Consider the following 16,838-nt stretch of genomic DNA (forward strand, 5'->3'; position numbering starts at 1 on the left):
TCTCATATATCTGCAAGTAGCATTATATGGAATGAGCAGATTGTATACATATATTGAGGAATACACACACACACACACACACACACACACACACACACACACACACACACCAGCAATTAAAGAGTTAAAGAGGCCATGAATTTGAAAGAGAGCAAGGTGAGCACATGTGCCATGGTAATATGTGTTGAGACTTCCTCCAAAAATTAAAGATAGAACTTTTTAAAAAGTATCTTAATTATCTTAATTGTGACATTAACACAATCAAGGTATACACCCAGATTCATGTGAACCCTTACTCTTCCTTCTAAATATCTTGTACAACTAAATAATCTAGTAAGTATATCTGTTGGTACAATTTCCTTTTGACTACTTTCATTCACAGGCTATTCTAGGGCCTCATTTCAGCTTTATTGTGTTTGTTCAAGGGTGCAGGCAATTCTCATGAGGGTGGGCACACACTTAGGGTGATCACATACTTCAATGCTATAGATTTCAGGCTGATAACAGAGACAGTCATGATCAGACTTTCTTGTAGGTACTAATAGTTCACATTTAAATAAAATCAATTCCAATGCAATGTTTTTCTTATTTCATCACATGCAATTTATTTAATTTCTAATTGAGGAAGGGGTGCAAAACCAGTATTACATATTTTCAAGAGTAGATTTTTTTTGTCTTAGAATAATTTTAGAGATAGAAGAAAAATATGATTTTATAGTTTTGTGTCAGTGTCAGTAACAGCACAAGTTCAACAGTTTGTATCTGAGGTGTCTGTAAAGAGAGTTTCAAGACCTTCAAATCTTTACTTATTTTAGTAGTCTTCCACATCACCAGCACAGATGGCAAGCAGTGCTTTCTCATAGTGCCCTGAAGCAAAATTCTAAAAAGAAAAAAACAGAGGCTCTTGAAATCAAATCTCTCCATGCTTGTAAAAATCAGCTGTAATTCTAACTGCAATATGAAAGATTTGTGGTCTGTTAGTCTTCACAAACATCGGTTTGCTTATTTTTTAATTATTATTTTCTTGTTCTTTGCTTTAAAAATGTATTGTAATCGTAGAGAATAGTCACTCCCTATGACTGTGCTTCAGGTTTTTACACATCCAGTAATAACTTTCTCCAAATTAGCAGCTACTGACGTTCTTGCCTTCTGTGATGCTATGAAGAGTGCTGCAGTGAGGTAGGAATCCTTCTCACAGTTAATTCACTCTTGTGGCAAAATGCAGTTTCCCTGATCCTCAATATTGTTTTTGTTTTTCGTTTGCTTGTGTTTTGAGACAAGGTTTCAAGTAGCCTGTCCTAGTCTCTAGTTGCTTTTCAGCTGAGAGTTGACACTGAAATCTTGATTCTCCTGCCTCAACCTCTGTAGTTTTAGTGTGAAGGTTGCAGGTATAATTACAGGTGAACTCCCACATCCAAGTAGTCCTGTGCTTTCCATGTGAGAACTGAACCCTTGAAGCACAGTCATAAGGAGTGACTATTTCCTATGATTACAACACATTTTTTTTAAAGCAAAGAACAAAAGTTTTTATTTTCATGATGTAATGACTTCCCAGTTTAACTTCGTTAATGTGCTGAAAGCGGTGTGAATTCTTAAAGTCAATCATCCTTGACAGATAGGTAGCTTTCTAGATCCCAACATCAAGTTGTTTACTTTAAAGCTTTTATTTACGGCCCAGAAAGAATGAAATTTGAGTTAAAGTAAATCATGAAGAGAAGGCTTACTTTGATATCATGAAACAGGGATTTCCCAAATCTCTCTTTGTAGCGTTTCCTTATGGTCATTAGGTCTATCTCACTTCTGGCGATCAGAATCCTGATGACAGTTTTATTATGGAAGCCAAAGTCCTAAAAGATGTAGAAAGGTGGGTAGAGAAAACAGGACTTTAAAGGTCTGTCCGACTTCGACTGACTTCCCTTTCAGAAGCAATTTTCTTGCAGGTCCACATGCCTCCAGTACCACTACGGTGTGATGTCTGAGGCCTACTGGCAGGGATAGTGCAAATGTCTATGAAATGGAATAATGGTGACATCTGGTGGCCAGTTAGTGTAATCTAACTTGATTTCAGAAGGTTTTGAGTGTCAATCTACTAACGGACTTTACGATTTGAGTTGATTAAAACAAATGATCTGACCACGTTTTTATTTTTAAAATGTAGGTCATTTTGAGTTACTTTATGGAAAACAAAGGCTTGGTTTTTATGGAGGGGGAGGGGTGGTAAAAACAGCTTTTTGACAATTGTTTGATATTTCAGCTCTTCATGTATGAACTTTGGGATTACTTATATGTAATCTCGATGAACTGCAAACTACTTGTCAATACAAGAACATTTTTTCTTCCTTGAATACATAGAGTTATGATTTAATGTATAAGTTTTTAGAATGAGTTTCCCTGAATCAGGGCATAGCTGGATTCAGAATAACAACTGTGTTTCTTTGCCCAGGGTAATTCGCAGGGGAAACTTTAGTCTCTTGTTGCAGTCATGGCTCCTTGGGGAGGAACTGCTGAGTTCTCTTACAGCTTTTCTCAGGATGCTACTTTGCACAAAGCAAAGAGCTATGAGTGATGATTTTTCTCTTGAGTTCGGAGGCCATGTAGATTCTTATGCATAAGTTAAGAAAACTCCGAAGAAAAAAGTTTTTGACTGTTAGCATGCGTCCCCAACATGCTGGCAAACATCAAGAAGTTGGTCTGTAAAATGTCTTTGGTAATACTTTATTTACATGTATAAAAATGTCATAATGAAGCCTGTTATTTTGTACAAATAATATATACTAAGTGAAATAAATTGCTTTAAGAATAACATAGTCTGGTTATCAAAATTCTATACTCTGTTCAAATTACTATACTATTGCATTTAGTGAAATTTTATTTCAAGGTTATGTTATATGTACAACAGCCTATGTGAGATATTTTCTTTAAAATTTTATTACATGTATTGTATGTGTGCATGTGTGTCTGTGTGTGAGTGTGTGTCTGTGTTGGTGTGGGTGTGTCTGTATGTGTGTATGTGTGTTGGTTTGTGTGTATGTATGTGTGTGTACATGTTTGTATGTGTGTGTTTATGTGGTGTGTGTGTGTGTGTGTGTGTGTGTGTGTGTGTGTGTATGTGTGTTGTACCACAGTGTACCTGTGAATGTCAGAGGACAACTTGTTGGAGATGTTCCTTCCACCATGTGGGTGCCAAGAATTGAACTCAGGTTGTTAGGCTTGGAGGCACTGAGATGGAACCATTTCACTAGTCCAATCTTTATTCTTTAAGACAATTTCAGAACATAATGGGGAAAGTGTCTATCCATTATCTGATGAGCATAAGTGTTTGTGTCCTTAATATGGACTGCTACAGGGTGTGCAATTGAATATCACACCAGAGCATCAACAGCTACAGTGTTCTATTGAACATCACACCAAGACATGGACAGAATTATCTTTTAGTTACAGAAAAATAGCTCTAGAATTTATTGTTATTTAGTTATATTTTATAGTATTTTTGACATATAGTACTTGTACACTAAAAATAACAAGTATCAATATTTTGTTTTCAAACTTGAAAAAATATAGCTATGTTTTGGCTGAGAGTTTAAAATGTTTTGGCATTTTCTGTCCCATATTTTGTGCTTGTGTATATGTGATGTAGGATCTTGGAATACATCCAAATGTGTTTGGATTATCAGTTGATATAAGTGCTCAGACTCTGCATGAAAGAGATATACCCTGAAGTCCACATGTTTTATGTACCCATGCTGTATATCTTATGTCACGTATGACTTATGTGTCTTATCTGCATTTGATAAATTTTGCTTTGGTATTTAACTTGTTTCTTTTTACTTGAACACAATTTCTTTGAAATAAAAAATAATATTAATTTTAGATGAATTTTAAAACATGTGTTATACTTACATGGATTGCCCTGTATAATTTATAAGCGAAATAGGTTGCTTTGTCCTGGACACAGCGAACTAGAGAGGTAAAGAGCAAGGAAGATATATAATGATAAGATGTAATTCTTCAGAAGTTTAGAAACAAATGGAACATTTTCACATTCTGCCAAAATTATCATATTGCATTATAATTTCAAACCTCAGAATAATGATAACATGCCCAGGCAGTGGAGCCGGGACCTGTCCTTAGTACATGAGCTGGCTTTTTGGAGCCTGGGGCCTACACTGGGATACTTTGCTCAGCTTTGGTATAGGGAGGAGGGGACTGCACCTGCCTCAGCTGAGTCTACCAGGCTGGACTGACTCCCCAGGGGAGACCTTGACTTGAAGGAGGTGGGAATGGGGGGTGGGTTGGGGGGAGGATTGAGGGTGGGAGGAGGGAGGACGGGGGAATCCGTGGCTGGTATGTGAAATTAAGTCAATTATAAAATTAAAAAAACAAAATATGAACTGTCAGCATTATATTTTAAAATGACAAATTATGTAAGGTGAGCATATGACCATTTTCACTAAATGTTTAGAAACATGGTGCTTAAATATAAAAGCCCACACATACAATCTGCTCATCTTCCTGAATGTTACCTATTCACATAGTCTCTAAAACTGGTCTAGCCTAGTTGTTCTTTGGGTAGCATGGGATCCTTGATAGATTTGTAACTAGACTGGAGATCCTTTAAGCAGAAGCTGTAACAAATATAAAGTGTCTCCTCCAGCAATGGATAGTATTTGACTAAACTTGCCATGGCTTTGAATCCCCTGGGGCCTTCCCAATAGTGGTGCCTGTTAATATCTGTTGAGACTGTGGACCATCAAATAGTCACATTTGAAAAAGGAAACAGATGAATTACTTAAATGAGCAATAAATGAGGAGCTATACTGTTTCTTCAAAATAAAAGCATATTAGTTTCTCTTCAATTCAAGTAAATATTTTAGGTAGTGATCTAATTTTTTACATTTATCTTCACGTTTATCTTATTTTTCATGACAGAGAGAAGTAAACCTTGAGTTGCTTCTAAAAGGCGAGCTCCCAGAGGGCAGAGGCTTTTGTTGATATTTTTGGTTTTGTTGCTTTGGTATTCTATTTGCAGTACCCAAATCAGAGACACAGTAGGGCTCATTCTATACTGATTAATGATATGAACCAGATGCGAGTTTCCCGGTGTTCCTAATGTCCACTATCTGTTCCATCAAACCCACTGTTTTGTGGCCATAGTTTGGACTGCCTTGAGAATTGGTGACTTGAGCTCTATTCTGACTCTGTTGCTAGTTAGCTGACATGTGATGTATGCCTAATAAATTTATTAGAAATTTGATGGAATATACATATATTTTTTCTCAGAAGCATTCATAGACAAAAGTCACTTTATCACTTATCTTTAGGGGTTTCATAAAACCCATCAAATCATTTTCTTAGGATGCTTGCTTACTAAATAATTCATAAAAATGCTGTAACTCCTTAGCTCCATATCAAGACATACTTGGAATGGAAAACTCAATGACTGTTTATTCAGAACATATCAAAGTATTCATTTGATGAACCTATGATGGGACATTTTACAATGACTCTTCATGTAACTTTCCTGAAGTCTGTGCTGCCAAACCAGAATACATGGTAAGCCATGGTAAGTACATGGAATAGTCTCTATGAATAAGAGTGATGGCCTTTCCTACAATGGGCATGTCATTTTGAAGAACATTCAAGAGGCATGCCTGTAGAATTCACTACTATTTAACAATTTAGTGTCTTTGGATAATACAATTTATCCCTAAAAGCAAATTTATTAAAGATAGTAAAATAAAAAAAAAACATCAAAAGCAAATTTTTAAAATTCCCTTTCTTCTTGGAGAAACAAAACAAAACAAAATGAAACAGTCACACTGTTTCTTTATGCTCCTGAAAAGCGTAGTGAACGTCAATGGTGCTGGCATAGATTTAAAGCTGTGAGAAGTTGATTCCTGAGGCAGGGCATTTGAGACTTCTCTTTTCTCATACAAAAGTTGAGCCTATTCTTAAAGAATGATGCCAGTTTATCTATGTCTCCAGGTGGCCAGTTCATTGGTCAAACCACTAGCTGATAGACTTTTTTGGAGTTTATGGATCTTTCAAATAATTTCATTGAAAGAAGAAAATGCTTCAGCCAAATTCTACTTGTGCACATTTAATCCAGTCAGAACCAGTCAGACGTGACTGTGGAAGGCGAGGTCTGTTGTTCATCACACAAGATTCATTGTACAGCCTTACCAATTGCAACCAGCAGCTCCTGGAAGTAGCCATCGTAACAGTCATTGATGGCATTCACCAGGTCTTGGCCAGAAATATTTTGAAATTCCTGGAAAACTTCAAGAAATTTATGTAATTCAAAAGAGATTTTCATAATATCATAAACTTAAAGCACACACCCTGGCTGTTTTACTGTACATGTAAAGTTAAGTGCCTTCTCTGAAGTATTTCCTAATACTACTACCCATTGTGTTGAAGAATCTACTCTTTGCAACAAGTATAGATCCTATGAGATGCTAAAACTTGCATGAATCCTGGACTCCCAGGACCTGCTCTTGCTGGACTGGAGAGCAGTGGTTACCCCCAGTTGGGCCTCTCAGACTCAAGTGCTGATTTAGATAGAGGGAAAGCACAGCATGAGCTATTGTCTATGAGACATTTCCAGAGGACAGACATAAGAGACAGTTTAAATTTATTTGTCAAGAGGAAACTTTCTGCTAGACCTTAGATATGAAAGCTAAAAACAAAAATCCTCTGAGTGATGTTTAGGAATAGAGTTTTTTTGTTTGATTGACTGTTTGTTTGATTTACCTGAGCTGAGGACCAAACCCAGGGCCTTGTGCTTGCTAAGCAAGCACTCAACCACTAAGCTAAATCCAGAGCGATTTTGAGAAATAGGAGATTACCATTGGCAGCTTAATTTAGTAACATAAAATAATGTTCAACTAAACTTCCCTTTTAAAGGACTTACTTGGTTGGCTCTATCCTTGGCAATGTTTAGTTCACAGCCATTTCAACTTAGATGTGAACAAGTATTGTTATTGTTAGTATTAATCTTAAACTGACAAAGTAAAAGAGGTGTAGTTGAATTAGAGTAGGCTGTTACTAAGATAATTGATAAGACTTTACCTTTCTCTTAATTGTATTTAATTTATTTTTCTAATACAGGGAAGAAAAGGTGCAGAGTTTGAAGAAAGTCAAGTGTAGGTTAATGTGAACATATCTCAAAGACCAATAGGTAGTATGGATATTTCATAAATCACAATATCTATAACAAAGACTTTGACTCATGTGCTGGCCACTCTAAGCTCACTGAAGATTATTCAATACACACTATAAAGTATCTGGTAAGAAATGGCTAATAAATCTAAACAGGTAATTTCTAAGAGTCATTATTTGAAAGCTATGGCAGAGCTTTATCCTTTAGCAGTGCCATTAGATGAGGCATACTGTATAGACATAATTCAGGACACTAACTGGCTTTTCTCTATTTCTGGGTGACATTCCATCTTTTATCTTAGTTACTTGTACTCAATTGGTTAAAGAGCTGTAAAGAGCCTGTTTCTTGTTACCCAGCCAGAGCTGTGGGTAGCTCTTGTTGCATAAGATCATCTGTAGCATGGTTTTATGTTCCCCAGTCTTCTGCTGACAGGCTTCCCACAGGACCTGTAACATCACACAGTCAGGAAGATTTATCAGAACCAGCGCCGCTCACGGCATCAAAAGCATTGTTAGTCAGGAGGAGAGTCAAGCTTAGTTACCATAGCATCCTGTGCAGCCATCACAGGATCTGCATATCCTTCCTCCCTGGTTCCCTGTGAAATAAGCAGGGGTTTCTTTTAGATGGTCTCAGTACACAGAACACATAGTGAAGGCCTTATCTAACTATTATTTATCAATAAAAGTTGGGAGTCAGATATCAGGATAAGAATCTAAATGATCAGAGAAAGGGTGGAGCAGCTACCAGTGACTTCTATGTCTTCATTCTTCCTTCCAAATGGGTCAAGACCCTCTCTAAGTACCGCCCTACTACTTCCTGTATCTCTATCTGTCCTCAGTCATCTAAAAACTCTATGATTAATTTTGGTCAACTAGTAGCTAGCTCTGCTTGGGATTCAAAACAAACTTTATTGTCAGGCTTGGGAGCATCAGAATGCAATCAATATATCACAAATAAATATATAGGATTATTGGAACAAAAATCCCTGAACCCCCCAACACTGACGATTCCTTAGCAATTTCCGTTGTTAATTTGGATACTTCGGCACATGAGGAATTGGTGTGTAGTCTTGTACGGAGTTGCATTTTTTTTTAGCTTTTCTTCGCAACAGAGGAACTTTGTGAAAAATGTTGAGATTCTTTATGTTTTTCATTTCTCTGTGAGGTATTTTGCTCCATCAAGATGAGCATCCATTCCTTGTCAGAGGTGGTAGTGATAAAGCTTAGCACTGTTAGTGCAAAGGTGCAGACATAGTAGTGTCTGGCTTGTAGAACAGAAATAACATAACAACCAAATAGGCTTTGCAAATGAGAACTTTTCTTTTTTTATTTTTCTTCATCAGCCATGGGTTCTCCTGTCCTCCCCCATCCTGCCCCTGCCCTCACCTTCCCTCCATCCCCTCCCCTCCATTCCCATCTCCTCTAGGGCCAAGACTCCCCTGGGGATTCATTTAAACCTGGTGGATTCAGCACAGGCAGGTCCAGTCCCCTCCTTCCAGGCTGAGCAAAGTGTCCCTGTGTAAGCCCAAGGTTCCAAACAGCCAGCTCATGCACTAAGGACAGGACCCGGTCCCACAGTCTGGATGCCTCCCAAACAGAACAAGCTATTTAAATGTCTCACTTATCCAGAGGGCCTGATCCAGCTGGGGGCTGCACAGCCTTTGGGTCATAATTCATGTGCTTCCATTTGTTTGGCTATTTGTCCCTGTGCCTCTCCAATCTTGGTCTCAATAATTCACGCTCTTACAGTCCCTCCTCTTTCTCGACAATTGGACTCCTGGAGCTCCACCTGGGGCCTGGCTGAGGATCTCTGCATCCACTTCCATCAGTTATTGGATGAGAGTTCCAGCACGACTGTTAGGGTGTTTGGCCATGTGATCACCAGACTAGGTCAGATCAGGCTTTCTCTTGAACTTTTTGTAAAATCTTTTAACCCCTACTCCTTATCATATAAACAGTGGAGAGTCCATTTGATCTTCCAAATATAAGGAAGGAGTACTAAACAACACAAGATCCAATAGTCTCCAGGGTCAAGCAAGAGAGGAGAGAGATGGTAGAGGTTTGTGATTAGAATTTCTTTCTTTCTTTCTTTCTTTCTTTCTTTCTTTGTTTCTTTCTTTCTTTCTTTGTTTCTTTCTTTCTTTGTTTCTCTCTCTCTCTCTTTTACTTTCTTTCTTTTTTCCTTTCTTTCTTTTTTTTTTTTTGAGCTGAAGTATGGAGAGGGAGATTACTAATTATGAGAGGACACTAAGGATACAGTGCCTTTCTCTGTCATGAGATGGCTCATGCAAGTGAAGTCAGTGAGATTCAAAGATGGACAATTACAACATTATGTCTTCTGTGAATGTGTACTCATTATTTGAGACCCTCATCCCAGTAACTGTTAGCTTTCATCTTATCTGATGTTTCTGGCAGGCTTCGGTACCATTTCTCTTTTTTCCTCTTGGTGCCTCCATTACTGGGCTCACGTCGTCTCTGTTTCTTTGCTTCTATTTCAATGGAAACGTCCCAGTCTTGGGGAAGTGGTTCCTCTGAAAAGTCAGTCTCTTAACCTGGTGAATCTCCTGCACCATGCTGCCCATGTCTTCTTGTCTGTCTTTACTCTCCCTTTGCTCGAGTCTCAGCTATTGATATGGGTTCAGCTTCAGTTTATATTATAGTAACACTCAAATTCTCCAGGTGGAGTCTATTCCCGAACTTTGCATTATGCATGTCTATCCCATTGGACAACTCCATGTCTCTCCTTGACCTTTTTCTATGTATAAAATTCAAGACAATCAACAACCAATTTCTGTTACCTCTTTCTCAGTGACCCTTTCTATGTTATCCACATCTCAGTGGCTGACCACTTCATGCTTATTGCTCAGAATGAAAACCTGAGCTGTATTTTATTCTTTTTATTTTCTTTCGTGTCTCACATGAAATTTCCCAGAAGCTAACATGAGCACTGCTCCCCCCTACAAACACACTCATGAGCACTCTTGATCCTTATGATGCCACCCTGGTTTCTGCTGTGACCAGCTTCCTTCAGGCTTTTTGGTTCTATGCTTGTTTCCATAGTCTCTTATTAAAAATAGAATTTATTGTGAATTTCATAAAGTGTAACATCACATTTGTCATCTATTCAAAATCTAGAAAATGCTTAGCTAACCCCCATGCCACTTGAAGTAAACTCCAGTCTTCATAATGATGAGGGATTTGTCAGAACCTTAGCCCTTGTTGCATTTTTGGCCTCATCTGGTTCTTTTCTTGCCTTAGACATTTTCTCTGCTTTTATATTTTTACTGTATACCCAACTACATCTACCTGTGGCTTGATTCACTCTTTAATTTGTATTTTTTGTGTGTTAATTAAGTTTTCATTTATTAGGAGTAAATTGGATAAAAATTTTACTTTATAAAATACTATCAAATTGTTCCTTATAAAAAAATATTTTTGGGATAGGGGAAACTAATCAGAATAAATCTCCTATGTTTAATGAGATCTACTCTGACAACCTATACAACAATTCATCTTACTGACTTTGTCCAGCCCTATAATTCCTGTCTCCCACATCCTGATTGGATACATTTTGTCATCACTTTCAAAAGTTCTTAGTAATGTCTTTATTCATCATTGCCTAATATTTTAATTTGCTTTGATAGATGTGAAATTCACCAGACCTAAGGACTTTGACTCCTGTGTTTATTGAAGATTCCCAATTGTCAGAAATCATATTTGATACATTGTAAGAGACAAAGAACTCATCATAGGGAAGGCAAAGAATGCTTTTTGGATTGTAGCCTTTTAAATTTGCCTTCTAGATTTTTTTTTGTTTCATGAAGACATAAATTTTATTTGGTAATGAGATAAAATATAATAGCTACAGAAGCCTGAAATTTCAAAACATCTGACAAATGAATTACTGTTTTCATGACAAAAATCTCCAAGGTGACAAGAACGAAACTGAGTATTTAACAACTTTAATAAAACAGTCTGCATACAGTAAGATAAAAAAACTTAAGATTAGAATGTATGCTTTCTAGTGCTTGTTTCTAAATTGACTACTTATAATCAACCTATGTACTTGATATTCACTAAAATATAGCCTGTAAATATTAACCCACTAGGTTGTTTATAATTTTTAGATATTGACTTAGTTTTACTGTCAAAAGCACACACTTAGTTTCTAATCATTCTATAAAAGTTTCTACAATTGAACCCTCCCTACTATATTTGTGTACCAATTAATTAATTCATTAGGTAGGTAATACTACCTTAGAGAAGAAATTCAAGTATGTGATATAATTGGATGAATATGAAGTAATGACCACTTGTTCTTGATATTTTATTTCAGACAGAGAAAGAGTGAGATAATTAAAAAATCAAGAACAAGCTTTCTGGATTTTTGAAATGTGATCTTTATGCACCTAAGTAAACTCTATCACTTGCAAAGACTGGGAGAACCATTTAGAGATTTTCTGCAGTTCTATTTATCTGAGTTTTTGCTTAGAAAGGTGATAATCTTGCATCTTTAACTCACAATAGTGGCCATCTGTATGTGAGTATAGGGTTGGGGCAAGGGGAAAGATAAAAAGGGAAGAAATTAAAATACTTGAGCAGAAAAACTGACTATAGATGATTACAGAAGGATTATGATAGTAATGCCCTGGATGTCTCACTGTACAGATTTCAGAAAGGGCCCTCAAGAGAATCCAGAAAGCCAAGATGAGGAGTGAGGCTGACCTATTTAATCCGGTTGCTTCCCATCTTTTTGAGAAGGTACTTATCCACAATGTAATTTGCACATGTTGATTAATTAATTTCCAAGAGACTAATCCTTCTTTATTTGACAGATAATTAGACCCTCTGCAAATCTAGTGCATTAAAAGCATGCAGGAAGTGTTGTGGGCCAGCTTAATTACTGGCATCAGTGTTTTCAAGGGGAGTGTGTTCCCCTTCAGTTGTTTCTTGGCAGAAAACCCTGGGTAGACTAAGGACAAGATTTCCTCCCAGAAATCATAGCAGTGATTTCTACCTTTGCAGCTCACAAACACCTTCAAGCTCCTATGTCCTAACTTCATTCATATGCCCAAATGGGTGTGTCTGAGTCTTAATAATGTTTGAAGAATGAAATCTATGAATTGTCTTTCCTTTGATTCTGAGGGTGCACGCAGGATGAGATACTGTGATTGCTACAAGTAAAGAATGACAGAACATTTGTGTTGTGCAAGAACTGAGAAAAAAATTACCTTGTATTCATGAATTTGGTGAGCAGCAGTCTGAATCTCAAAAGAGACAAGTGATAAACCCAAGGATATACAACTGAATTATAATAGAGCAAGATGAAAAGATAATCTATCCATCTGTCAGTCTTCCTGTCTATCTATCTATCTATCTATCTATCTATCTATCTATCTATCTATCTATCTATCTATCTATCTTTCAGTCTGTTTATCTATCAATCAATCATCTATCTACCTATCTATCTACCTATCTATCTGTCTGTCTGTCTATCTATCTATCTATCTATATATCTATCTAATCTGTCATCTATCCATCTTCTTTGGTGTGCGTGTGTGTGTGTGTGTGTGTGTGTGTGTGCATGTGTGTAATAGAGAGAAAGAGAAAGAAACAGAGGCAGAGAGAGCATGGATATTAACTTGGGTGTGGTAGAGAAAAGGGTAGGGGAGGTTAATCTAAATTGTAGTATTCCAAAACTGTCAGGTTAGAGGCTATCAGCTCACAATGTAGTCTCTCAGAAGAAATGTGCTCCACAAACATTGGTTCAGAGACCTGACCGACTCTCAACTTTCCAAATCACTTTATAGAAATTATAAATTCTAAATCAGGGGCTCCAAGAAAAATAGTCACTAAGTGTAGAAATCAAAAGTCAATCAAAATATTTAAAAGCTTAAGGAAAATCATATAGTAAGCACTCTGAATCATCATAGAACATCTATGTTTCAAAAGCACTATAAATAAATGAGACTATTTTAATTCTATACTTGTGGAATTTGTTATCTCAATTTTCTGAGTTCACTAATCCCCATGAATTATGCATTGCTTTATTCTTGTGTTTAGCATTTTGAGAATAATTTACTATGAAACTATGTAAGCATATAATACTAAGTGAATATTGTTTGTATGTACAGGCTGCTAAGATAAGGAAGCAAGTAAGATGAAAAGTAAAAAGGAGCAAGAACAATTCAGGAAAGTGGTAAGTTAAATAAATAAAATTTTTCTTGCTGCCTGTGAAATCTAAGTTTCAATTCACCCTCACTTTCTTCTGTTGAAAGTTTTACTGTATTTCATGCTGCTCCAAGGTCACACACACACACACACACACACACACACACACACACACACACACAAAGAGAGAGAGACAGACAGACAGACACACACACACAGAATGTTTATGTTCATACTCCAGATATAAAATTTAAAAATCAATACTTAATCTTATCAATTTATAATCATATTAGGTGGAATTCAGTGTCAAAGCAAACTCTTACACCTTACACATACACAAAACAAAGATTAGATAGACAGATAAGATGGATAGATCTTAGATAGATAGAAAAAGAAGATGATAAATAGATGAAAGATAGATAGATGATAGAAATTCGATAGGTATATGATAGATAGGTAGATAGATAGATAGATAGATAGATAGATGATAGAAATTTGATAGGTATATGATAGATTGATAGGTATATGATAGATAGATAGATAGATAGATAGATAGATAGATAGATGATAGACAGACAGACTGATAGATTATCTTTTACTCTTGCTTAGCTATAAGTCTGTTATACAGAAGACTCTGATTGAAACAGTTGTTTTAATTTACAGTACCTAGCATCATTACCTCAAAGTAAACAAAAAACAAACAAACAAACAAAAAAACCCATGACCCTCCTTCTAAATTTAGAGAATTTTTTCATTAAAATTAGCCCCATGAGGGCCAGCAAGATAGTTCAGGGGGCTAAAGGTGCTACCATCCTACCATGCTTGATAACCCAAATTTGATCTTTAGACTCTGCATGGTAGAAGGAGACAATTTACTTCCATGAGTAGGTCTCCTGTTTCTCACATGTGTGTTATGGCACACAGGACTGAAATATATAAACCAAAAAAGTAGTAAAAATTTACCTTATGAAATGTAAAGTTTGAAAATGAGCTATTGATATAGTACTGAGGAATTATGTTAAAAGATTGAATTATCTTTTGATAAAAGACTAACTTCTATTTCATATTATTCTTCTAAGTCATATTATTACTGTGTGGCTTTATTCAGAAGTCTTCATTTGGAGGGTGATAAACTGAGGTCCATTCTTTATTTATATGTAACTACATCTTAAGATTCTCACTCCAGATGTTGATTAATGTTGGTGATAGAGGCAGCTTCATGAACTATGTAGTCACAAAAAGCACCCCAAACCAAACCCAGCCAAACAAATACCAAGCTTGATAAAACAAGTTCTTGATTTTGGTTACAATAATTTTATATAAAATGAAAAATTTAGTTTAACTAATGGGTCAATAGAGTTGCTTGGTAATATGCCTCACTTTTAAAAACATTTAAACTTTTTATTGAAAATAGATTCTTCTCTCGACCACAGTTCTCTCTACCCCCTCTCCCTCCACCCTCCTTTCCCCCCAAATCCACTCCTCCTCCATTTCCTCTTCAGAAAAGAACAGGCCTCCAAGAGAAGACAGCCATACTGAACAAAACAACACACAAGACAAGGCAAAAGCCCTCATATTGAGGCTGGACAATATGCCTCACTTTTTTAAACTGAGAAATTTAAAAGACTCAAATTGGTCACCAACAGTCTTCCTCAGTGTTAAGTTACTAATATTGGGCTTCTTTGTCAGTCTACAAAATTTTGAAATGAAACATTTTAGGTTAGTATATGAAGTAAGGAAATCATCATGGCATATTCATGCACATGCATCTTTATACTTTGTTTTCATTAACTTCTGCTGTTACCCCTTCTCAAACTGTCATTATTCTTAACTGGAAATTGACAATAACTTAGAAAAAAAAGTGCACACCAAAAGGGATATAAAAAAGTCAAGACCCTTGCTTATTATTAATGAATAGAATTATTGATTTTTTTCTTATGTATGTATTCTATATTTATTCAGCCTTCAATTGAACAATAAAATCCGTAGGAAGTACAGTATGAAGTTTAATTATAATAAACATTCACTAAAGGAAACCACATCTGCTGTTTTGGGCATTCTAACACATCCATGGAGTTGTAGAGCTGAATAACAGTGGAAGAGAAGGGAGAAGATGAAGTTGTAGTTTACAGACACAGTAGGCTGTATTTAGGGATGTATGTGTATGAACATGTACATACACATACACACAGAAACATGTAACAACAACTAATGAAAAAAGAGGTCACATATATGGAAGAGTGAGGAGGGGTATATGGAAGGGTTTGGAGGGAGGAAGGAAAAGGGGAAATGATGGTGTCAGAATCTCAAAAGTAAAAGAGGTAATTAAGAGAAAACAAAAACCATCATGAATAAAAACTTGCACATTGCCATTGTTTCAAGGGAAGAATAAATTAATAAAAGCTAGTTTTCACTTGGGCTACTTTTTGGCATATAGATCATGCTTGACAAGGTAGAAATAATTCTTAGTGCTAAAATTTTTGCTCGCAAAACCAAACTAACCTGAAAAATTTATAAAGCCAGCTTGTGTGCATGTGTGCGTGTGCGTGTGTGTGTGCGTGTGCGTGTGCGTGTGTGTGTGTGTGTGTGTGTGTGTGTGTGAGGGAGAGAGAGAGAGAGAGAGAGAGAGAGAGAGAGAGAGAGAGAGAGAGAGAGAGAGAGAGAGAGAGAGAATATATGTGACATGAAACTAGAAAGGGAAACTAGAGAGAAAAAATGGTCTTCAGGAATAGAGGCTGTGAAACATAATCATGGAATACTCTTGCCATGAAAGTGGACCAGAGGGGTCCAAAGACTGCTCAGTGGGCAAAATCACTTGCCCTGCAGGCCTGGTGCCCTGAATTCAGTACCTGGAATCCAAGTAAAGGTGGAAGGAGAGAAATAACCGCACAAAGTTGTCTTTTGGCCTCCGTACAAGCACCATGGTGCATGTACCCTTCATCTCACACACAACAATAATGAGGAGGAGGAGGAGGAGGAGGAGGAGGAGGAGGAGGAGGAGGAGGAGGAGGAGGAGGAGGAATAGAAAATTAGATGTTCTTTGAATTTTTTATGCTCACTTTATATGATCACTAACCTTTTACTGACCTCCTAAAAGACAGAACCAATAGGAAACTTGTTCAGCTATTCTAAATACTAAATAGGACTGGTTTGACTTAGATTTTACCAATGAAATTTGAGGGAAAAATTATACTCACTATTACCAAGCCCCGAATCTCCCACAAACAACCCTCTACCATGCTGTTGATTCTGGAGTGATTTAATGAACGTGTAGATAAAAAAGCAGGACTGAGCCTGTGGGAGAGAAGCTCTCATCAGAAGCAGCAGTCCTGATCTTCATGTGCCCCTGAGAAATGGAATTGGTCCTTCGCTTCAAAGCACATGTTCGAAGCAGGAACTGAACTCAATAAGGAATTAGTTGTTTTGCAAACAGAAGTTAAAGAGGAGAGAGAAAGTTTAAAAATCTGATTCTTTTAAGTGTTGGAAGGGGAAAATCCTTGTAGATG

General features: G+C 36.7%; 1 protein-coding gene across 2 annotated transcripts in view; it reads right to left on the bottom strand.

Moving 5' to 3' along the window:
- Positions 1-477: 477 nt before the first annotated feature.
- Anxa10 (annexin A10) overlaps positions 478-16,838 on the bottom strand; it is a 70,013-nt gene continuing 53,652 nt past the window's right edge. For both annotated transcript variants that reach the window (XM_036166927.1, XM_036166928.1), the window contains 6 exons: positions 7,704-7,757; positions 7,515-7,608; positions 6,184-6,279; positions 3,901-3,959; positions 1,725-1,847; positions 478-880 (listed from right to left, as the gene is read on the bottom strand). In XM_036166927.1, coding sequence (XP_036022820.1) covers positions 812-880; positions 1,725-1,847; positions 3,901-3,959; positions 6,184-6,279; positions 7,515-7,608; positions 7,704-7,757 — 495 coding nt within the window. In that variant the 3' untranslated portion in view covers positions 478-811. The remainder of the gene's footprint in view (positions 881-1,724; positions 1,848-3,900; positions 3,960-6,183; positions 6,280-7,514; positions 7,609-7,703; positions 7,758-16,838) is intronic.

Source organism: Onychomys torridus, chromosome 17 (assembly GCF_903995425.1).
Source record: "Onychomys torridus chromosome 17, mOncTor1.1, whole genome shotgun sequence".
Lineage (NCBI taxonomy): Eukaryota > Metazoa > Chordata > Mammalia > Rodentia > Cricetidae > Onychomys > Onychomys torridus.